General features: G+C 42.5%; 1 protein-coding gene across 8 annotated transcripts in view; it reads left to right on the top strand.

Annotated features, from left to right (window-relative positions):
* DOCK6 (dedicator of cytokinesis 6) overlaps nucleotides 1-24,117 on the top strand; it is a 2,991,519-nt gene that overhangs the window by 2,787,109 nt on the left and 180,293 nt on the right. For all 8 annotated transcript variants that reach the window (XM_044084603.1, XM_044084600.1, XM_044084599.1 and 5 more), the window contains one exon: nucleotides 6,047-6,136. In XM_044084603.1, the coding sequence (XP_043940538.1) occupies nucleotides 6,047-6,136 (90 nt within the window). The remainder of the gene's footprint in view (nucleotides 1-6,046; nucleotides 6,137-24,117) is intronic.

Below are 24,117 nucleotides of genomic sequence, written 5' to 3'. Positions count from 1 at the left end.
CTTGCAACCCTGGAATCGATCTCCAATTCATCCATGAGGTTGCTTTCACACGCAACCGAAGGGATGACTAGAGCTGTGAGTTCAGGTATAGTTATGAGACATCACACCTGGATGTGCATTTGTGACCTCTCAGACCCCTTCATGTCTTCCTTGATGAATGCTCCATTGAATCATCTTCCCTGTTTGGCTCCAAGGTAAAGGACACTCTGGCCAGGTGTGAGCAGGACAGTAAAACCCTGTCTGCCGTAGACCTATGTTTTTCCAACCCTCAATGTTCCTTTTCCAGGAGCCAGAGGAGTAGGAAGATATGGCACAAAACATTTCAGGGTCATTTCCGTGCCGCACGTGATGATCATACCCCCAGGGGAAGAGGGGGTAACTATTCTGGAGGACGCCCCTTTCTTGGCAGAGACGGTCCACGGAACCAAGGCCCCAGAGACTCCTTCTCTGGATAGCTTTATCAGTGCTCCTGAAGAGCAGCCTGATTGCTTGCCACTGGCAGCAGTCTGGGGTCATTTCTCTCTGCACCAAGCTGCCAGGCACTCTATCATCACCGATCATTGGGTGCAGAATATCATTACCAGAGGTTACACCATTCCCCATATCTTACCAAAAATGTCTAACAAAACTTCCCGATGTTCCACCCAGTCAGAGGGAAGAAGCAGCTTCAGAAATAAAAAAGCTGTATCACAAAAGAGCCAACCAACTAGTCCCACCAGACCAATGCGGATCTGGATTTTACTCAAGATTCTTTTTGGTGCCAAAAAAGACAGGGGACTGGAGACCCATTCTGGATCTCAACAGTTTGAACAGCTATGTTGCCCTGAGCAAATTCCGGATGGTCACGGTTCAGTCTATCCTCCCTTTTCTCATGGATGGCAATTGGATGTGCTTGATAGATTTCCTGGATGTGTATTACCACATCAAAATGGACAAACACTCCAGGAGTCTGCTTCACTTCCACCTAGGAGCCAATCATTACCAGTTTCATGCCCTGCAGTTCGGTCTCCCTACAGCCCCCAGAGTGTTCACAAAGTGCGTGGCAGTGGTCACAGCTCACTTGAGACTGCAAGGAGTCCGGGTGTTTCCGTATTTGGACGATTGGCTCCTTACCACCCCCACCAAGCATCTTCTGGTAACAGCCCTGCAATACACCCTTTCTCTGGCAGAAATTTTGGGGATAACTGTGCACTGGGAGAAATCCAACCTTACTCTAGCCCAACAGATAGAATTCATCGGACACCCAATCCTGTCTGGTGTTACTCCCAGCTCACAGACTCCAGAGATTGAGTATTCAGCTCTGGGTGATAATCTGTCAAAACAAAGTCTCAGCGGGAGAGGTCCTTCAGGTCCTAGGATCCATGGCAGCTTCCATACAAATAATGCCTCTTGCAAAACTGCTCTTGCGAATCCTCCAATGGCTTCTTCTCTCTCAGTGGTTCTCGAACCATCACCCTCTATGTTTTCAGATCCGGATAACCAACTACTGCAAACAGGACCTTCTTTGGTGGATGAGGCCAGGCACAGAACTTTGGACCCGCCCATTCCAGCTCCCTCAGCCCAAGGCCATTGTGACCACGGGTGCTTCCCTGATAGGGTGGGGGGGGGCATTTCCAGGAAAAGACAGTCCAAGGCACATGGTCCATGCTGGAGGCCAACCTGCATCTCAACATTCTAGAAGTGAGAGCGATGCAGTTAGCGTTGCAAGCATTCCAACCAGTTCTCCCCTCCTGAACGATTGGAGTTCAGTCAGATGTAGTCTGGTATATCAACAAGCAAGGAGGAACCAAATACTACCCGTGTGTCGAGAGACCATGAGAATGTGGCAATGGATGATAGATTCCAACCGCTTTGTGATAGCAATGCATATCCCTGGGAGCTCCAACGTGATTGTGGACAAGCTAAGCAGATGTATTCTCTTGCCCCACGAGTGGTCTCTTAATCCTGGAGTAGCGGCATAAATTTTCAGCCATTGGGGTCAGCCTTGCTGCGACTTCTTCGCCTCCCCTTCAAACAACAAATACAGCAGCTATTTTGCACTATTCCCCTCAAAGGGGGATTCCCGGGGGGGCGTTCTGATTCACGATTGGCCCATGGGACATCTTTATGCCTATCCTCCCATTCCTCTGATTCCACAATTCATAAAGAAAGCCATTCGATTGAAATGCAAAGTGAATCCTCATAGCCCCTTTTTGGCCTTGACAAGTTTGGTTCCCCTTCCTTCAACCTCATCTGTTGTACCCACCGTGGATTCTGGACCCCAGTCCAGATCTGATCTCTCATCCCCAAGGGTTGACTCACCCGTGTCTGTCCAGTCTCAAGCTGGCAGCTTGGTTTCCCCACTTCCGCTAGTTGCCAGGCAGGATGACCTCCCCTCTCCTTTTCGTAATGATATTCTGGCTTCTCATAAACCATCCACCAGGAGACTATACCGGGACAAATGGAAAAGGTACTCTTTTTGGTCAAAGGAAAGGATGCTAGATCCATTCCAGTCACAGCAGTTTTGCTATATCTGTCTAAGTTTTTTTGAAGCTAGAGCCACAGCCTTTACTATATGAGTACATTTGTCGGCAATTTCAAATTAACATAATAGGCTGGGTGGTACTCCACTCATATCACTGCGTTTATGTAAAACCTTTCTCAAAGGAGTTTCTCACATTAGACCTCCAGTCAGACAGCCTATAGAGCCATGGAATCTCATGCTAGTTCTCCAGTCTTTGACTCAACCCCCCTTTGAACCCGCAGCAAATTGTGACCTCAGATTCTTGTCATGGAAATCTGTCTTCTTGGTAGCCATCACGTCAACCAGATGAGTTTCAGAGTTGCAGGTATTGTGCACCAAAAGACCCTACCTAGTTTTTCACAAGGACACAGAGTATCACTCCAGACGAACCCATCCTTTCTCTCCAAGGTTGTTTCTGATTTTTCCATCAATCAGTCTATTGATCTTCCAGTATTTTTCCCAAACTTTTCTAATAAAGGATAATACTGCTTACATTCCTTGGATGTACACAGGCAATTGTGATTCTATTTAGACAGGACCAAAACAATACGTAAGACTGACCAACTGTTCATTTCTTTTTCGGGGCCTAGAATGGGAAACTGTCTCCAAGTTCACTTTATAAAAATGGCTAAGGGACTGCATACTTTTCACTTATTCATTTGCAAAAGAACCTATGACACAGAATATTAAAGCCCATTCCACCAGATCTATGGCAACTTCTGTAGCTTTCCATTCCAGGGCTTCTGTGGATGACATTTGCACAGCAGCCACGTGGGCTAAACCCCACACCTTTATCAGTCATTACAAATTGGATGTGGTCTCCAGAGGGAGAGCTGCCTTTGGCTCATTGGTTCTCAGGAACGTTCTTCCATAAGGGCTGCCCAAGGATGATAAGGTAGCTTGGGATTCTGTCCCATTGGTGATGAATGGAAAGAAGATTAACAAAGTCAGATAAAGAAGTTATGTCTTACCATAACATTCCATCTGTGTTGTTCATCTTAGTTCATTCATCACTTCCCACCCTCCTTCCCCCGCCAAAGGCTGCTGGAGGATACTTTGGGTCCAAATGGTGTTTTAGGGCATTTGTGCAGAAATGGCCTCTGCTTACTTGTGTAACACAGGCAAACTCGATCTGAGGTAACAGGGAGAAGGGCATTGTGGATAGAAGCTTAGCTCGAGAGTTTTTTTGGCTGGCGTGAGCTAGGTACTAGGCCGACTCGGTTCCGAAGGCTGGGAACCAAACCCATGTGTGATGAATGAAAGAAGATGAACAACACAGATGGAACGTTATGGTAAGACGTGACTTCTTTTTTATCATTGTGAAAGTGCCAACATATTTTTAATAAATCACTGTCCTGTAGCAGTTTGGTGTGAATTGAAGTCTTCAACAACTTGTTTCTGCCTTATTTCAACACGGATTATTAACTGGGTTTGATATCTCTTTGTCAATGATTAAAAACCATATAGCTCATCAGAGGGGGAACTGAAAGCACAACTACAAGTTGTCAAAACTTTTTCAGACGATATAAGAATGTCACTTGGTCTTGATAAATGTGCAAAAGCAACCTTTAAAGCAGGAAAACATCCGTTTGGGACAAGAATGTGCTGTAAACCATGAGCAAGAGGGAATGTATAAATATTTGGGAATTGATGAAGGATCAACAATAAAACATGAACAAATGCGAATAAAACTTAGTAAGGAATTCTTTAGAAGACTTAAATTTATCCTGAAAACAGCATTGACGTCTAGGAACATAATTCAAGCTTTAAACCAATTTGCTCTTCCTGTCCTAACTTACAGTTTTGGAGTGATTGACTGGCCCCAGAACATGTTGGATAGATTAGACAGGAAAACAAGGATGCTTCGTGCTTACTAAATGATTTATTAAAATCAGTGCATACCAAGATTATATATTCCCCATTCTGAAGGAGGTATGGGCCTCCTTGAAATTGATTACATGTATAGATCTGCAATCGTAGGACTACACACATGTCTGCTGACCTCAAAAGACCCAAATGTAGTGAAAGTTTTGATACATGAGGAGAATAAATCTAAGATGATTTCCCTGCTTAGTCTAGACGAAGCATATCGGCATCAAGCAGGAATAGAAACCAAATCAGAAGTAGATAAAAATCAAGCAGCAACTGAATGTGCCAAAAAGCAAAAGAAAGAATATAAGGTGAAGGACTAGATGAGAAGGCAAGAAATGTGGAAAATGCGTAAATATAAAAAACTCCTGAAAGAACTTCATGTTGATCAGGAATGAGCGCAGGAATGGTCAAGGAGAGGCAAATTCAAACCAAGAGATGAAAGGTTAATATTGGTGGCACGAAGATAGTGGGCTACATACACGTTGGTTTGCAAAGTCCATTGAACATGTGGGAGAAAGAGACAAATGTAAGTTTTGTAAAACAGAATTGGAAACAGTTGCACACCTCTTTGCTGGCTGTGACATAATAATGGCAGAAGGACTATATACTGAAAGGCATAATAATGTGACAAGACTGTTGCACTGGGGATTGTACAAACATTATGGTATTGAAGTGGCTGAAAAGCACTGGAAACATGAGTCACAAAGCATCATAGAAAGTTATGAAGTCTACATCACATGAGATCACCCATTGCCAGCAGTTCAAAAAATAGATGCAGGAAAACCAGATGTAGTGGTCCATGAAAAGAAGACAAAACTATCATTGAAATTGCTACAGCCAGTGACTACAGTGTCTTGTGTACAGAGAGACACAAAGTCATAAAATATCAGGATATGCAGGCAGAAATGAGAGCAATGTGGAAGAAAGTTACCCAGACAGTTCCAGTAGTAGTAGGAGCAACAGGTCTTATAAAAAAGAATCTACAGTCGTATTTAGATATGTTACCAGTACATGTAACTCCATATGACTTGCAGAAGGAGTCATTACTGGGCACATTGCGGGTGCTGCTAAGAGCACTTCTGGCTGACATCAAACACTGAAACAATATTCATTTCATGAACTTTAATCGTACTTTGACATAGGAATGGGATCCATTCATGTCATGGTAATAGAAACCCAAAAGACTTGGAGAAATAAAAAAAGTGAAAGTGGTTAGATCGCTCATGATATTTGTGGCTGTCTTATGACCATTCCTTTCTCTCCGTTTGTTGTAGTCACCATTAGGAAGTTGTTGCGGTATGGCATACATAACCTGAAGTGCAAGAAGGCATGGTGTGTCATTTTTTATATTCTCAGCAATGTGACCACATGAAGTCCTGACTTTTTGTTCACTATAAATGCAACAGACTATAAAGCTTGGGGGGGTTCATGCAGAAATGTATTTCTTACGCTAGTAAGACTGCCCCCTTGTTGCTTGGTAACATTGATTTAGAGTTTTCTGTCAGTCTGCCTGCATAGTAGTTTGAAATGATCTCAGAGCATATACAGTGTTGAAAGTATGTTGATGGATATTAAGAAGTATTAAGGGATGTGTAATGAACATACCTAGTCAGAATAAACTTAGGAGCGAGTCTACACAAACTTAGTCTTCTGCTCTGTCTTTTGTTTCAGGAGTTTTATGCTGAACGATTTGGAGATGACACAGTTGAGATCATAAAAGATTCCAATCCTGTGGATAAAGCCAAGCTTGACCCTAACAAGGTAACACATTTTTATCAATAATCTGTTTATATATATATATATATATATATATATATGTATATATATGGCACAATTGTTTGTTACTGCAGAAAGAATATTTCTCTGCTATTTCATTTAGTGTGTATTGATTGCAAACATGAATTGATTAATTCACTATAAAGAGCATTTTTTACTAGTTAATGTTAATATTCTTTATTAAGATTTTAGTGTATGAAGAAATCTGTCTTATGCTTTATGAAACAAAGACCACAAAAAAATAAAAAGGCAAAAGAGAAAAGCCATGCTTATAAAGTATGATCTACTTGGCTGACCAAGTTCGCAGACAACTGTATTATTAACTCCCCAAGTGATGTAGACATCCTATAGAAAGGCCTCACTGAGACCAATGACTAGTGTCAAAACCACGGCCTTAAGCTTAATGCAAAAAAATGCGTCGTCATTCCCTTTGGGGAAAAAAATATTTCCCACTAATTACCACATCAATGGGAGCCCACTGAACACTGAAGGCATTATAAGAGATCTGGAGACACAGGTTGACAGCAAACTCTCCTTCGACCACCACATTGCCACTGTGGTCAGAAAGTCCTTCTATGTGGCACATCTCATTACCAAGGGGTTTGCATCCAGGAAGAAAAAGAGGTCATCGTGTCTACTGTTTCCTCATTAGGCCAGTCATCAAGTATGATGCCCCATTTGGCATGTACCTCACTAGACACATGCAAAAGCTGGAAAGTCCACAAAAGTACCTCACAAAGAGGATCGTAGGCCTTAAACACATGTCCTACATGGACAGACTCAAAAAACCTCCAGCTATTCTCTGTCTCATATCATCTACTAAGAGACAATCTCTGCTTGACTTACAAAGCCATGTCTGACCCAGCTCTGTTAAAAATGCTACATCTAAAGAAATCCCAATCCCTTTGCACCACATGGTCAGAGATCTCAACCTCATTGCCATAATCAACAGAACATGCCGGAGTTACAGGTTCATAACCGAGGGACTGCCCATGCTCTGCAATAGAGTTCCCATACAAGTCAAGCAGAGCACCTCACTGGCCCTCTTCAAGAGAAGTCTTGATGAGTGGATGGGAAATAGAAAGTTCACCCCGGGGATCACTCCTGTGGCTGTGCTTGATAGAGGCACTGGGAACTAACATCAGGCAGCACGATGCCAGAGCACTTCTATGGGCTAGGCTTGTAAAGGCTCCAGGGCCATTAGCCTAGTACACACCTATGAACCTACTATAGATGCTGGCTGAGAGGTCATGTGAAGTGTAACTGATGAGGTGAAAGGGGCAGCCACCCTGGGTGCAGGATGTTAGAAGGTGTGATTGTGAAAGCATGACACAAATGCTGAGGTGGTCCTCCACAGAGCACCAGTTGGAGAAGGGACTTTTTTTGCTGATCAGGAGCCACCACATTAGCCAGCTGTGGCTCTGATTGTGTGTTTTGATTAGGCTTGAGAGTTTGGAAATAACCCTGGCTGGCAGTTTGTGCATTTATGGCACATGACTAGATAAAGGTTTTGATCCATTTGTGATGTAGTGTCATGATTAAGAAGAAGCAGACATAATGCTTCAAGCAAAGGATGTGTGAGACAGTATCCCCAAGCACGGGATGTTGTGAGATAGCCGTAAAATTTCACCATTTCATCAGTTTAACAAGATTTTGCATGCAGAAATGAAATGGATTGCACACATTATATTCATATCTCTTAACCTCTGTAACTTACTCACAGTACTATGGCTGCTTCCCTCAGGTTTAGCATTGCTCCTCCTAGAGGTATTGACTTTTTTCATAAAGTCAGACTTATTTAAGTGTTCATACATTATTAACTAACAAAACCTATGTGAATGTTCATTAGTACTAACAGCAGACAGTCTGGTATCTCAACACTTTCTGTTGTGCAGTATAAAGAAGTGTTCCTCTTTTTGACCTCTCTACTATGATTTGTAAATGCCAGTGTTTCTAATGTTCAGAAGTTAAAAGGTATGATTGTATAAAATGCATCTTTTTAAGCATGCACAGTTTAGACTACATGCGGTCTTTCCAATATTCCATTGGGAGCGTCTATCAACCTGTTTAGTCTGCTGTGCAGTTAATATGTGTCTCCCTGTGCCGTTCCTTCAGACTAGGTATAGCACTACTTGCCCAGGTTTTGAGAAGCACCAGATATGCAGAAATTATGTGATGTGGTTCTGGGCCTTGCAATTCAAGACATTGCATTTCATTTGGTCTTGTAGATAACCGGTCCATTCGCTAGTTTTGAAAAAAAAATACAAGCATTCTTTTGAAGAGGTGCAAGCCCCCAGTGATTAAAGAGTGCATCCAATTCATGGATGACATTTTTTTTTAATTTGGTTAGGTTCCCATGAAATGTTTGATGGCTTTATTCAGTATATTAGTCATATTAACTTTTTTCTTTCACACACGTGTTGGTTATGAAAACACTTCAGGAGGGAAGTGGGAGTGCAACATTTTTAGGAAGCAAACTGGTTCAAACAGTTACTTGTATTTTACAAGTTGCCATCCATTATGGCAGAAGAAAGAACTTGTAATTGGTCACATGGTAAGACTGTCCAGGTTGATTACTGATGATGGTGTATTCAGTCAGGAACTTGTTAAATTAAAAAGTATTTTCCTAGAAAGTGGCAACCCTCTGAACTTTTAAAGTCCAGTAATAGAAGAGGTCATGTCGGAAAGAGATAAGAGGTTTCAGAGAAATTTAAATAAGCCATAATCCATAGGACAGTTGAGGTGTAAGAAGGAAAATGACATGGACTTTTCCAAAGTCATGGTAGTGCTATTTAGTCACAATGTGAAAGAAATCAGAACCATTTTTAAAAGAATTAACCTGGACCTTACAGACAGGCTAGGTGAATCACCAACATCTGTGGCAGAAGAGTGTGGAGGTAGCCTTGTCTGAGCTGGGGATTGCTGAAGGAAGGCTCATTGTGTAATTTCATTTTGACAGACTAATTTAAAACTGTTCAGTTTTGCTTGTATATAAACCTTGCATTTGCATGTTCTTTGGCTCAGTTAACCAGAGCTGTTCTGCATTTGGCATCCTTTGCCAGAGGTCCAAAGTGCTTCTGCTTGATTCCAAGCCATCCAAAGCTAAGAACAAGAATTTAAGCTTATTTTGAGTTTGATCTGCACATTTTCATCTGTATTTTACTGTTTTACTGCATTAATTTGTGCTTTTTTGACTGTTTTTACTGTTTATGCCTGCTTATTACTTGCACTTGTTTTGCACTGAAATATTGCTTTGTTAGCATAGACTAGATCCAGGCTTGCTGAGTCTAGCCTATTTTTCATGTACTTGAACTCAAATCCAACCTTCTAACATTAAGAAGGGCTCCCCCTGCACCCCTGTGGCAGAAGAGTATGGACATAGCCTTGCCTGAGATGGGAATTGCTTGAGGAAGGATCACTGTGTGATTTCCTATTGCCAGACTAGTTTAAAACTGTTTAATTTTGCCTGTATATAAGCCCTCTGCTTGCGCGTAGCTGCATACAGTGCAACTGGGGTTAGCAGTCCCTTGTATAGATGCAAGCGCCTAGAAACTATTTTTTTCTAGACATCAGTCAGTGAAACCCTCCCAGGTTCCCTGCTGCTCTGCGAGAAAGCAGCTGCATGCTTCTGCACTTCACGCAACTCAGCTGAGCAGTGAGCAGCTTCGCCACACTTTTCATCCCTGATTTTCTATAGAACAAGTCCCCTTGTTAATCCCAGAGCAATAGCTGATCGAATTTGCCCTCTCACAAATTAGTACTTAAGAATTACCTGCTACTGTGGACAGTCAATTTTCCAACATTTCTCCAGCCAGCCTGATTGACATGGGCATCCTGAGGTAATGTAGGAATTGCCTCATGTATACTAACAATCACTTGCTCCTAAAACAAATACAGTATGTGTGTAACTATGCCATGAAACTAGAATCAGTCCTCTCATATAACAATAAACAAACATCAAACTGGTTGTCAGCACACACACCTCTACCGGTCACACAAGATAAGATCAAGACATATAAACCCACATACGCGGAGGTACGCACTGAGAGCCTGCCAAAAGACCGGAAACCTTCCAAGCTCAAACAACCTACGCATACTGGTACATGAACAGAATCCACCACTGCACATAACACACATATTAGTGTCTCAACAATTAAGACCCTAAAGCAAAACACCTCAAAAGCTAATGTCCTAGTCATACGCAACTCAGTAGTGAGACACACACACTTCACTAGGCTGGACAAGGAGAAGGTCACAGTCATTTGCCAGGATCTGTCAAATCATGCACGCACTCAAGTCACTCAGCAACAGTTACCATTATGACTGTTTTATAGTACATGTTGGAGTGAATGACTTGCGATGTACCTCTCTGGACTATATGAAGAGAGACATGACTGAACTCTCAGATTATGTGTCCCAGGCAGGTATGTCCCTAGCCCTAAGCAGCATTCTAACTTTACCTAGGATGATGCCACAGTACCGACAGAAAATGATTGATTTCAATCATTGGCTTAGCGACTGGTGCCTCTACAGAGGGATTCAGTATTTGCCTGCCTGGGAAGACATGGTCAGCAGACCACTCTGCTTTGCCAGACATGGCCTTCACCTGTCTCCTCAAGGCTTTCAGGTACTGGCAAAGATGCTTGCCTCCCCCATAGTGCCTTTTTTAGGCAATGTCAAAACAACAAAACTTCCGGCGTAAGGAAATCCACACAAACAAACTGAGGGTCATGCTGCTTAATGCTAGGGCCTAAACAGTAAACTGCACTCCCTGGAAACACTCCTCACCTTGGAAGATGCTGACATCTGTGCAGTCACTGAGACTTAGTTCAAGGCCCCAGAGAGCACCTGGCTGTACAAGGCCTTTCACATGTTCATCCCTCAAAATGAGCGTGAAAGAAACAAAGGTGGAGGTATATCCATCTTCATCAAATCCAAATACACTTCAAGACTGGCAAAACAGTATGACTAACTTGAGCAACTCCAGGTCCAGATAATTATAGGCAAAATACCTTACCACATAATTGCTAGCTACAAGTCCCCCACCATGAATCCAGAGAAACACACCGGTGACCTGGACTTGCTAGAGTCACTCCGTATATAGCCAAATATGATATTGCGGTGGTGGTGGATATTGCGGTGGTGGTGCTGCGGTAGCATTGTCGCCTCACAGTTAGAAGTTGTCCGTTCGATTCTCAGAGCGTCTTCTGTGTAGCGACATGCGTGAATGGGCCTTCCTTTGTTGAAGGTTGTGCGTTAGGCCCGGCAAGCCAGTACGTAAAAATCTACTGCCAATCATTAGCGGACCGGAGTTCCGCTGTGATGACCCCTAACTAGGAAAAGCCGTAAGACACAAACATTGGTCTTGGGAGAGTTCAACTGTCTTTCTACTGATTGGGTGACTTACATGAGCACAAACATAATCTCTCTGAGGTTCCTAGATTTTGTTAATTCAAATGCCTAGAACAGTTGGGTCTGCACCCCCACAAGTGGGTCAAATACCCTAGACCTGGTGCTCACCAACATGGGGGTCACTGTACTACCACCTGTATGTTGCCCTCCCTGGTAAGGTCAGCCCTTAAATCAGTCCCATTTGAAGTAAAGATCAGACCTGACACCTCCACAAGAGCAAAAAAACTGAAACATTTCTCCAAAGCAATATATAGCATACTAAGCAATGTTATAAAAAGTTTCAAAGCCCCTACTAACACAACCAGCAATTACTTCTATGCAGAAGAGTACACAAATGCTCTTTATAGCCACTAAAACAAATGTATTGACTCAGCTGTACATGAAAGGACTAACACCAGGTCCTCCTGAAAAAAAAGCCACCCTGATGGATTGTAATTATAAATAAGCTATTTAACAAAAGAAAGAAACTGTTATCTAAGAACAAGAGGGAACTTGCTCAACAAATGAAGAATACCCTCCACAGCCTGAACAAGCAAATCAGATATTTTGTAAATTTATTTATTTAACATTTGTTAACCGGGAAAGTCTGACTTGGAACAAAGCCAGTTTTCAGCAGAGGCCCGGGGATGCTTCTGATGTAAAGTCTTCTAAGGCTAGTTATGAGACTAAATTAGCATCCCTAGATAAAGGCAACCATAAAGCATTCTTTAGCTACATCCACAACCGAAAAGGAATGCCCAGCTTTTTTCTGAGCTTATAGTGGACGGTACTGCTCACACTGAGCCTGAGGAAATTGCCAACCTGCTAGCTGACAGATTTAGCAATAACTTCACCCCACCCCGTCCCCACCAGTCATACCCCAAAGCATTCCAGACACTAGTCCTCTACCAAGCATCTCTAATGAACAGGTCGTACAAGTGCTCTTCAAGGCCAAAAACATGGCCTTTATGGGACCAGAAAACATCCCAGGCTGCTTACTAAACAATCTAAAACAAGACTTGGAGGAACCACTCAGCACCGTCTTTAACCACAGCTTAAGCACTGGCTTTGTTCCGGCAGAGTGGAGAACAGCAACAGTAATCCCTTTGCACAAAGGGGGGGGGGGGTCCATCATACAACCCAGGAAACTATGGTCCCATAAACCTAACCAGCCTTATCTGCAAGGCCATAGAAAGAATCATCATGGACCTTATCAACAAGGACACAGGCAACCTGCAATCTCTTGACCTGACCCAGTTTGGTTTCATCAAGGGTAGATATTGCTTATTAAACCTGGTGAACTTCTTTGAGAATGTCACCAAAGCCCTGGATGAGGGCAGAGCAGTACATACCACCTATCTTGAGTTAGCCAAGGCTTTTGACACAATCCCTGACTCAGGGATCATTGAGAAACTTTCCCAGCTATGGTTTTAACCCATACATCACTAGATGGGTAGTCAACTGGCTCACCAACAGAACACACACTATGAAAGTTGGGGAGCCACCTCTACCAGTAGACCAGTTACCAGCAGGGTACCACAAGGATCTGAATCTATTTCTCTGAGGTCCAGGCAAAAGTATATGGCCTGTGACTTACCAAGTTTGCAGATGGCTGCAAACTGGGCACAATCACTGTGTCCCCCAGTGATGTAAACATATTACAGAAAGGACTGACTGAAATGATTGGTGCCAAAGTCATGGACTAAAACTGAAGCAAAAAAATGCCTCATTATTTCCTTTGGCAAAGAAGTAGCCCCTGCTAATTATCATATAGATACCACCCCTCTAAGCTCAGACCCATTGGTGCGAGACTGGGAACACAGGTTGATAGCAATCTAAATGTTGATCACCATGTATCCGTAGTGGTATGCAAAGCCTTCTGTATTGCACATTTTATAAATAATAATCACATCCAAGACTAAGGAGGTTATAACTCCTCTGACCTCGACCCTTGTAAGACCATTAATTGAGGACAATTCCCCCATTTGTATGTATCTCACCAGACATCTGCAGCAACTGGAGAGACCACAGAGGTTTCTAACCAAGAGAATCCAGGGCTTCCAAGACATGATTTACATGAAGAGACTGAAAGCCATGTCACTGTACTGTATATCAGGCAGGCTGCTGAAGACCTGTGCCTGGCCTACAGAGCAGTCTCTGAGTCAGCCCTGATGGAAATGCTGCACATCCACAAATCAAATGGGACAATAGTCGCTTGCTTCAGGGATCTCGGCCTAGCCTGTAACATTAACAAAACATGTTGGAGAGACAGATATATCTCCTAGAGATTGCCACTCCTCTGGAATAAGCTCCCAGTTCATGTAAAGCAGAGCTCCTCAATGACCCTATTTAAGTGCAACCTTGACAACTGGATAGGTGACCATAAATTCACCCTGAGGGTGACACCGATGACCATCATGGACAGAGGTAAACGGAGATAATCATAAAATCGCTCTGCTAATAACATCTGTCTGACTATGGTCAGTTAGTGTACATGGGTTATGTACATGGCTAGGCTTGTAAAGGCCCTAGGGCCATTAGCCTTGTAACCTTCTATGCACCTATGAACAAAAGGAACCCCAGTATAAAAGGCATTTTGGAAAGGTGTCCAAGGGAATTGATTAACCCCAGTGGTAGGGGGATCTTAAAATATGTGACTTGTCCCCAGTGTACATTTGTACTTGACACAGTGAACATCTTGGTACCCTCAAATCCTAGGGTAATTACCTGTGGGGGGAATACACCTATGAAACTTTAGGGGCAGCTTACATGGTTAATTGTACCTAATTCCAGTCTTTTATGTTAGAAAAAATGAGTGTTCATTGATTGTTAGGATTTATGAGCCTACATATGTCATTTGGAAGGGTGAGGAAACAAGTGCATTAAGTAATCACTGTTAAGGTTTGTGCCAAATTTAAAAAAGTTTGTATTTTTTTTTTATTTTGGAAAAGATACCTCCATTTGAAAGGGGTGGTAATTAGAAAGATTGGCTACAATACAGAGAACTTTACTGGCAGCTATTGTTGAATGCAGCCCAAGACCCTGAATATTACAGATAAAGACAGCTACATTTTAGTAAATGTTTGATAGATGTGATTTTTATTTCATTTTTTTATTCATCAAAGAGTGATTTTCTTAAAGAAGTGATTCATCTTATTTAATAGTTTGGATTAAAAGTTTCTTAAATGACTTTTGACAGTATCACTGTAAGAACTTTTTAACATGATAATAGGATCATGTGACCATTTCCAATTGTTATATAAACTGTGAAGCTGGGTGAAATGTTAGTACTGACGAAGTTCTTTCACTGCATAGAATGAAAGCACTTAACTCAAGAGGAATAAAGAAGCCTTTAATATTGTATGTGTGAAGCATTGCACAGTGTGTTTCTTTTCTTTAGTGAGAAGTTTTTCACTGTGATAGCTTTTAACTCCTTATGTGTGGGTGATCACAGTGGGACTGAGATTTTAGCTAGTTTCCTTAGTCTTGAATCTTCTCATCAGCATCCGATGGTGTCCGCTGGTCATTCGGAGGTTGAGCAACCTAGGCGTATGAGGGAAAAAAATAAGGGACGCAAGCTTAGGCCCTCGAATGACAACCATTCTCCATCTGTTTCTCCTTCCAGGCTTGTGATTGTTGAAAAATGAGAGGCATTTTCACAGCCCTATTCTGTGCCTGAGGTGGTGGCACAGGCCTCTGTCAAGACCCATTCAGAGTCTGACATGGCGTCCGGTCCCTGTACTTCTGCGTAGGCCCTTACTTTCAGCTCATCGGTTGGGTCTGGGGCTGCTCTGCAGGCCTCAGCTTCCAAAGAGTGCTGTTTTCCCAGTGACATTCCTTTACAGCTTTGGCCTACACTGGTTTATCTTTCTTCCAGAGCAACATGCGTCAGGATGTCAGACATCTCTAGATCCAAGGCCAAAGTGACTCCTAAATAAAGTACTGCTGCAGGGCCTTCACCTAGGCCTGCTGGCTCCCAATCTCAAGGATACCAACAGGACTTAGACTAGCTGAAGACCTGATCTCCATAGTAAGGTCAAGACAAGCACCCAGGGATGTCACCCCAAGTAAAAGGGAATTTATTTTATTTATTTATTTTATTTTACATTTGTTGACTGGGCTAGTCTAGCTGGATTAATGTCCATTTTCAGTAGAGGCCCGGGGAGAAAAGCTCCACAGTAAGACATAATTTTACAAACATAGTTGTACAGAGGGTGTATTTAAAGACAGACTGTAGTACATAACATTTTCATAAAAGTCTAAAACTACTAGTAGCATCAACAGGAAAAAAGTACATTAGATTCTTATTTTAAACATCCATCGATCATAGTGGTATTGAGAATCCAAGATTAAAAGAGAAGTAAAGAAACAGTAAGAGAATATCTTGTTATAGCTAGCAGGAGAGAGGAAAAGGCATGGAACAAACAAGGATTAGTCAGGGTTAGAACAAGGGCAGAGCCACTGGGAATAAAGCCATGATTTTAAATGCTTCTTGAAAGTTGGTAGAGAGGTAGTAGACATAAGTTCACTTGGAAGTTTGTTCCAGATGGGTGCAGTCCAGTTGGAGAACAGACTATCCCCAGCTTTGTTATTGGATTTGTTGGAGGCAGCTAGTAGTTTGGTAGCAGAGCGTAGGGAAGAGATGTTTTTATATGGGGTAATAAGGGAACAGAGTATAGTGATATTAGTGGGTTGATGAAAGATTTTGTGGGTAATGGTCAGTTGCAGAAGTCGTATATGATTTTGTAATTCTAGCCAGCCTAGCTGTTTGAGATTAGAGCAATGGTGGAGTGCAATGGGGCTCCTGTTGCAAATCTGGCTATGTTATGGTAAGCTGTTGCTAGTTTGTTGAGGTTACGTTTTGTTAGGTTTGTATAGATTGGAGAGGCATAAAATAGGGTAGAGAGTAGATGGGTCTGTGCTAAAGTAATTCTGGCTGAGGGAGTGAGGAAGGCTTTAATTCTGTAGAGAGATCCAAGTTTTCTATTGACTGACTTGATAGTTAAGCTAACATGGGAATCAAAGTTGAGGTTGTGGTCTATTGTGACACCAAGAAGTTTGGTTGTAGGATCAGGGATATTATGGTGCCATTGTTAGAGGATATATTGAAGGAGAGAGGATGACTTATGTGATGGAGCGAATAGTAATAGTTTAGTCTTTTTTGCATTCAGTAAGAGGCAATGTTGTTGGAACCAGTTTTCGGCTGCTATGAAAGCTTTTGAGTGATATTTTGAAGGTCATTAATGGAAGAAGCTGAGCATATGAGTGTTGAATCATCAGCATATTGAATACAGATTGATTGAGGAAGGGACTTATCTAGGTTGTTTATGAAAATAGAAAAGAGGAGAGGTCCAAGAATTGAGCCTTGTGGTACACCTATTTTGATAGGAAGAAGAGATGATAAGTGATTTTCCCATCGCACTGCTTGTTGTCTATTATTTAAGTAGGAATCGAACCACTGGATAGCCTGAGCGTCCAAAGCAAGAGATTTCAAGATGCTAAGTAAGAGAGTGTGGTTGACCATATCAAAGGCTTTAGAGAGGTCTAGGAATAGAGCAGAGGACAGTAAGTTATTATTCCAATTTCTATTAATATGGTCAGTGAAAGACAAGAGCGCAGTAGTAGTACTGTGATGAGGTCTAAAACCATGTTGACTGTCTGCAAGGAGATTGTTTTGGAGGAGGTGATTAAGTAATTGCCTATGTATGCATCTTTCTATGATTTTTGCTAAAGGGGAAAGTAAGGCTATGGGACGGAAGTTAGAGAGGTCATTTAAGTTGCCACCTTTATGTAATGGGATGATATGAGAGACTTTCCAAAGGATTGGGATACAGCCTTCTGTTATGGTACGATTGATTAAAATAGAGACAGGGAAGGCCAGTGGTTTGGCTGCAATCTGTAGGTATTCGGCTGGAATGAGGTCAGCTGAAGGGGTGCAAGGTTTTAGCTTGGTAAGTAATTTATGAATGAGATCTGTTGAGACTGGTTGTAGTTTAAATGAGGGGGGATTATTGTTTAGGGAGTTGGGTGCTTGTGTGGATGGTGGGGATAGGGATGAAGCTAGGGAAGTAACAGTATCTTTGAAAAATTAGTTAAATGCATCAGCAATTTGAATTGGGGAAGTTTGAGTGAGGTTTGAGGGTGTAGGTGTTTTGGAGTTACCTGGGTGCAGTAATTTGTTGATGCCACTCCAGAATTTTTGGGGGTTTTGATGTTGTGCATTTTGGACTTTTGAGTAGTAATTTCTTTTATCAGTGACTATCAGTTTCTTTGTTTGATTTCTAAGTTGTTTAAAGGACATATGGTCAGCTGGGTTTTTGGTAGCTCTCCATTTGTCCCATGTTCTATTTCTATGTAACATTTTCTGTTTGGTTTCTTTGGATAGCCAAGGAGCAGGCTTTGTTTTGGTTCTTGTTACTCTTGTAGGGGCATGGTGGTCAAGGATTTGAATGAATGTGTTGTTAAAGTATGAGACAGCTTCATCTAGAGGCAAATATTTCAGAGGAGACCAGTTGCAAGCTTTTAGCTCTAATAGGAAGTTATGTATGTTGAAGTTAGTTTTGTTCCTATTAGTTCTGAGTTGAGTATTGGTGGGGATGGGGCTTTTTTGTCGGTTGATAAAAGTGATTTGATGGTCACTGATATTATCAGGTAGTGTACCTGTGATATAACACATAGGGTTAGTGTTAACTAGGATCCAGTCCAGGATACTCTGTTTGGAACTGGTTTTATTTATTCGGGTTGGAATGGTAATAGTCTGAGTAAAGCCATAGAGGTTGATGTGAGAGGTTGGAAATTGGGAAATACAACAGTTCCAATCAATATTAAAGTCACCTAATAGTATAGTTTCCTGAGGGAAAGAGGTTGAGAGCCAGTTCAGTAGGTTTTCTAGGCTAATGATATTGTTACCTGGAGGGATATAACCACAAATGATGTAAATGGATTTATTTTTATTAATTTCTAGTTTGGTGATTAAGATTTCACTGTTGTTGAGTGAAGGTGGTCTAGATTCTACTAAGGTAACTAATAGTTCAGTTTTGTAGAGTATTGCTACTCCTACACCCTTTTTGATCTGACGATCAAGTCTTATGATGTTATAACCTGGTGGTAGTATGTCATTGTTCTTGGTGTCTACTTTTAGCCAGGTTTCAGTTAGGCATAGGATATCAAAGGAGTAGAGGTCTAGGAGAGCATGTAGTTGGGTTATTTTATTGTTTAGGCTCCGAATATTGAGATGAGCAATCTGGAGAGTATTGGTCTTGGTTATAGGATTAATAAGATCAGTAGGGTTGTTAGTTGGCATAATGGGTAGGTCATGGTTTGGGCCAGGATTAGGGTGAATGTTGCCATAAAGGCATAGTAGTTGTTGGTGACTATGTGTGTTTATGGGATGTCTTGAAGAAATTGTAAAAGATTTCCAGTTTTGGAAAAATTTGATATGAACTGTTCTGTGGTAGTGAGGTGAGAGGTAGGGGGATGTTGATGTTATGTTGCTGTGAACTAGAGGTGTGTTTATAAGATGGGTAGTGGCCTTTTTTAGTGTTGGATGGGATAGAAATAATTTTCTGTTTTCAAGGTAGGTGAGGGAGTAAGAGATGAGGAGTGTGTTTAGCAGTATGAAGGAGTAGAGTAGGATGTATGATGTATTCATGCTAGAACTGTTCATAGTGAGTGATAAGAGTGTAGTAAGGTGCAGGTAATAGTTATGTGTAAGGAGTAAGTTAGATTGATGCAAGTAAGTGTGGGTGGAGTTTGTAAGTGTGGGTGGGGTTTGTACGTTGTTTTAAGGAAGTAGGTTCTTATTGGTGGAGGAGGAAGTAGGTTGGGCTAACTCTGTATAAGTGTAGGACCCCTGGGGGTGGGTGGGAATTGGGGGTAGGGTAGGGGAGCGGAGTGAGCCCGTAGGGCGAACGGAGCAGGAAGAACAAAGGAGAAAGAAAGCCAGGAGAAAAACAATCAGTAAGCTCGTTTGGGACCACTCCCAGGGTTAGCTGAGCCCTTCTAGTGGAGAAGGAAAATAGTAGGATGTAAAAGGATGGATTTGATAGATTCTGTAGAAATATAGTGAGTCCAGATAGTGTTAAAAACAAATGTGTATAGGTTAGTATTGTCAAAACACTACAGGGGTCAGTGTTTGAAGAGCAGGAGGATGTAAGAAAACAGGAAAGAAACACAGGGTAGGACAGATATGATTACTTGAGGTAGATTCAAGGGAGTGGATAGTAAGCTTTAGAGAAGTTAATTCCCTACAGACTGGAATACAACCAGAGAGGGGAAAGCAGACTTATACTGCCATCTAGTGGTTGTATATTGTAATAGCTATTCAGTACAGGCTAGTCGAAATGAAGAAAATAATGTGGGAAAATAGAAACGGACACTGGTGAGAGGAGGGTGTTGAGTGGATCCAACTTCTGAAGCTTTCCCAGATCCTTTTGAATCTGAGGAGGATTCAGACGTAGAGGGGTCTGTCTCTGAAGAAGGACTCTCCCTCACTTCTTTTGAAGATTCAGATTCAGAGGAGAACCTGGCTTCTGCCTCTCCCCCATAGGATATCACCTTTGGAGAGACTGTCCATGCCATGAGGGAACATTTCCAGTGGGAAGCACAGGAATACCCTCAATCAAAAAAGAGAATTAAGGAGTTCCTGGATCTGCCAGAGCACAAACCTCTTGGTATTCCACCCATTTTAGAGGTGGTTGAGGATGTCTTCCAGGATTTTTCATTGAATCCTGACTCTCTTCCCCCCAGCACCTCAGTAAACCAGTCAGGTTTTATACGGTAAAGGACTCCCATAAATACTTTTACAAAGATTCATGTACTGATCCAGAGGTGGTCACCTCAGGACCCAAAGGGGCTAGAGCCATTTCCTGTAGAAACCCTTTACCTACGGATAAAGAGAACAGGGGCCTTGATAGATTTGGGAAAAAGCTATATACATCACCCACCCTTACTATGAGGGCTCTCAACTGTCAATTTCACATGATTAAATAGCAACAAATCATTATGGATCAACTTAAACAAAAGGTTTCTTTACTGGAGAATAAAAACCTATCTAAAGAGCTTTTGGATCTCTGCCACCACAGTTCTCAAGCAGCAAGGTATTCTTTACACTGTGGCTATGATGCTATGGAGGCTTCTACCCAGGCAGCCACCACTGGCTCAGTTATTAGAAGGCATGCATGGCTTAGGGAACAATTTCTTCCTGACCATGTTAAATCTAACCTTCTTGATGCTCCCTTTGACAAGGAATTCCTCTTTGGACCTAAAGCTGAGCCTGTTCTTAAAAAGGAGGACGACAAACCTAAGTCTGTGCAGACGGTAAAAGACTTCCACCAAGTTCAGCCTCCTAGGTTTAGCAGGAACTTCCCCACTAAACACTGGTCCTTTCCCTCCCAGCCTAGAGGCAGACAGAGGAAAACCCAGTGGGAGAAACCTAATAGGCAGTGGCAACAGCTGCAGAGACCCAGGCAATGGACCTCAGAAACTTACAGACAAGGGAGTTCTAGGCCCCAGGATTCTGCCAGAGAGCAACAATAACTCACTCACCCCGCTTCCTCTCCCACAAACTAGGAGGAAGGCTGCCCCTGTTCAAACAAAACTGGGCTCATATCACTTCAGACAGGTGGGTTCTGGACATTATTTCAAATGGTTACAAGCTTACTTTCAAAGAGCCATTAACGTACTCAGGCTATCCTGATATTCCTCAGAATAAAAAAAAAACAGAGGCCCTTTCTCAATTCCAAATTTGGTATTCTCAGAGATCAGTGGAACCAGTTCCAGAACATCAAAAAGACAAAGGGTTCTACTCAAGGCTATTCTTGGTCCCCAAAAAAGAATGCCATTGGCGTCCTATCTTAGACCTGTCCAACATCAATCAGTTTCTCCTGGTTCCAAAATTCAAAATGTTGACTCTTCAAAACTTCTGCCAATGATAGACCTACAGGCCTGTATGGTTTCTCTGGATCTAAAAGTTGCCAAACTGCATATCCTGATTCAAGAGTCATACAGAAGCTTTCTTTGCTTCAGAGTGGGTTTCATTCACTGTCAATTTTCAGTACTGATGTTTGGCTTGTCTACTGTTGCAAGGGTTTTCACCAAGTGCTTTAGGCCCTGCAGAGGGGTCCAAATATACCCCTATCTGGACGATTGCCTGATACAGGCCACAAATTTATCAAAACTTCACAAGGATTTGAAGTTTACCCAAGATCTCCTGTCCTCCCTGGCCTTCACAATAAATCTGCAAAATTTCCAGCACTATTCCACTCAACGGGATAGTCTTCCTGAGGGGCACTCCTGGAGTCTTCACTTCAGAAAGTCTTCCTTCCCCAAGACAAGGTCTCCTTTTTGACTCACTACTTTCAAAGTATCCAGCAGAAACAAGACATATCAATCTGAGTTTCTCCGAGCACTGAGATACATGGCATCTTGTATCCTCATGGTTCCTCTGGCCAGGCTGCACATAAGGAAATTCAAGTGGTACCTCAATAATGTCTAGTGTCAGACCTCTCTGGCCCTGATGACTGAGATACAACTGATCCCTTGTCTCAAAGAAGTTTGCATGGTAGGTACAGGCTTATACCCAAAACCAGGGCTTTCCATTCAGATTCACTCCCCAGGGGCAAACTTTCACCACACATGCCTCAGAGGAAGTCTGGGGGGCTCACTTTCAACACCTCCAATTCTAAGGAGAGTGGGAGGTTCAGTTCAAGAACAGGCAAATAAACTGAAAAAGCCTATGGCAGTTGCAAAAAGGGCTGATAGCTTTCAAGGAAAAAGGGGAACCAGGGGTCCTGTTAATCAAAGCAAACAATGCCACAGTTTTTTGGTGCATAAACAGGCAGGAAGGGTACCCATTCTTACCCTCTATGCCATCTAGCAATGCAAATTTGGGAAACTGCTCACTCTCTGGGGTTGCATCCCCTGGTACACTAAGGGCTGAAAATACTCTATCAGATTACCTCATCAGAAATATTATGGACCCCTACAAGTGACATCTGCATCAGGAAATATTTCTTACCATGGCCCAGAGATGGGGAGCCCCATAGACTCTTCACCACGAAGGAAAATGCTCAACAGGAAAGATTCTGTTCCAGGATCAAACAGAAATCTGCCTGGATAACAGATGCTTTCTCTTTCCTTTGGACTCATCTCTTCATTTATGTATTCCCTCCCTTACCCCTACTAGCTCGGGTGCTTCTAAAGATAAGAGAAGAGGCCGAAGGGCAATACTGATGGCCTTAGACTGGCCAGGCAGCACTGGTATCCTGTGCTTCTCGAACTAACCAACCAGAGTCCATGGCTGTTGCCTCAGAGAGTCAACCTTCTCACTCAGGACAAGGGAAGTATTGGGCACCCCAGCCTGCAGACGCTCAGCCTTTTAGCTTGGATAAATCGACAGCATCCAGGAACAAGCTTCCTCTAAGCAAACAGGAATCTAGAAGGCCTAGCACTAGAAAATCATACTCAGCTAAGGGGAAAAGATTTCCCATCTGGTGCCGGCAGCAGCACCACAATCTTGAGTCAGCTCAGATTGCTACCAATTCTAGATTACCTGGCTAGTCTGGTTAATAAAGGCTTTTCCTACTTCTCCATTAAATCCATTCATCTGCCATTTTAGCCCATATACCTGCCCTTCCTCCTGTCTTTTCCCATCCCCTGTTAAGACAATTTCTTAGAGGAGGTATTCACATCAGACTGATCAGGAGGCAAACTTACCCCTCCAAGGGACCTTAACTTTGTTGTGGAAGAGTTGACATCATCTCCTTTCAAACCTGTAGCCTGCCCTACTTAAGTTTCTAACTTGGAAAAGTGCCTTGCTGCTGGCAAGCACCTCAGTGAGGAGGGTCTCTGAACTGCAGGCTGTCATGGAGGTGGAAATATTCCTCATCCTCCACCCAGGCAGGGTTTCCCTCAGAACTAACCATTTTTTCATGCCAAAGGTGGTCACTGACAATTCTCGAAATCAAACCATTCACCTGCCCACATTCTTTTCTAACCCCCCAGAGCAAAGGGGAAATAATACTTCATTCTCTGGATGTGCATAGGTAGCCCGCTACTATCTTGATAGAACAAGAGCTTTGGGAAAATATGGCCATCTTTTTTTGACCCTTGCCCCTGACTCTGAGGGAATGCCAGCTCCTAAACAGATTATCTCAAAATGGGTTTCCCACTGTATCTTATTGTGTTATAGCCATCATAGCAAAAAATCTCCTGAGGCTGTCAGATCACACTCCACTAGGGCTACAGCAATCTCTGCTGCCTTCTTGAAAGAGGTCCCTACTAAGGACATCCTGAATGCTGCCACATGGTCATCTGTGCATACCTTCACCAAACACTACCACTTGGCAGCCTTTTCTAGGTCCAAAGCAGGATTCGCCACTACCATCCTGCAGGGCATCCTCTCCTCCCCATAATCTTCTTCCTTTCTCTTTTCAGCTTTGGGAATTCTTCCACAAGTCAGGACTGCAACAGTGAAACAGGAAGAACATAGTACAGTTGTGTATACTTACCATAAATGTAGATGTTCGAATATATTCACTGTTGCAGTCTTCTTTCCCTCCCTCCGTCCCAGGTAG

Source organism: Protopterus annectens, chromosome 9.part0 (assembly GCF_019279795.1).
Source record: "Protopterus annectens isolate FY-2018-M chromosome 9.part0, PAN1.0, whole genome shotgun sequence".
Lineage (NCBI taxonomy): Eukaryota > Metazoa > Chordata > Ceratodontiformes > Protopteridae > Protopterus > Protopterus annectens.
This window is presented reverse-complemented; position numbering and strand designations above follow the sequence as displayed.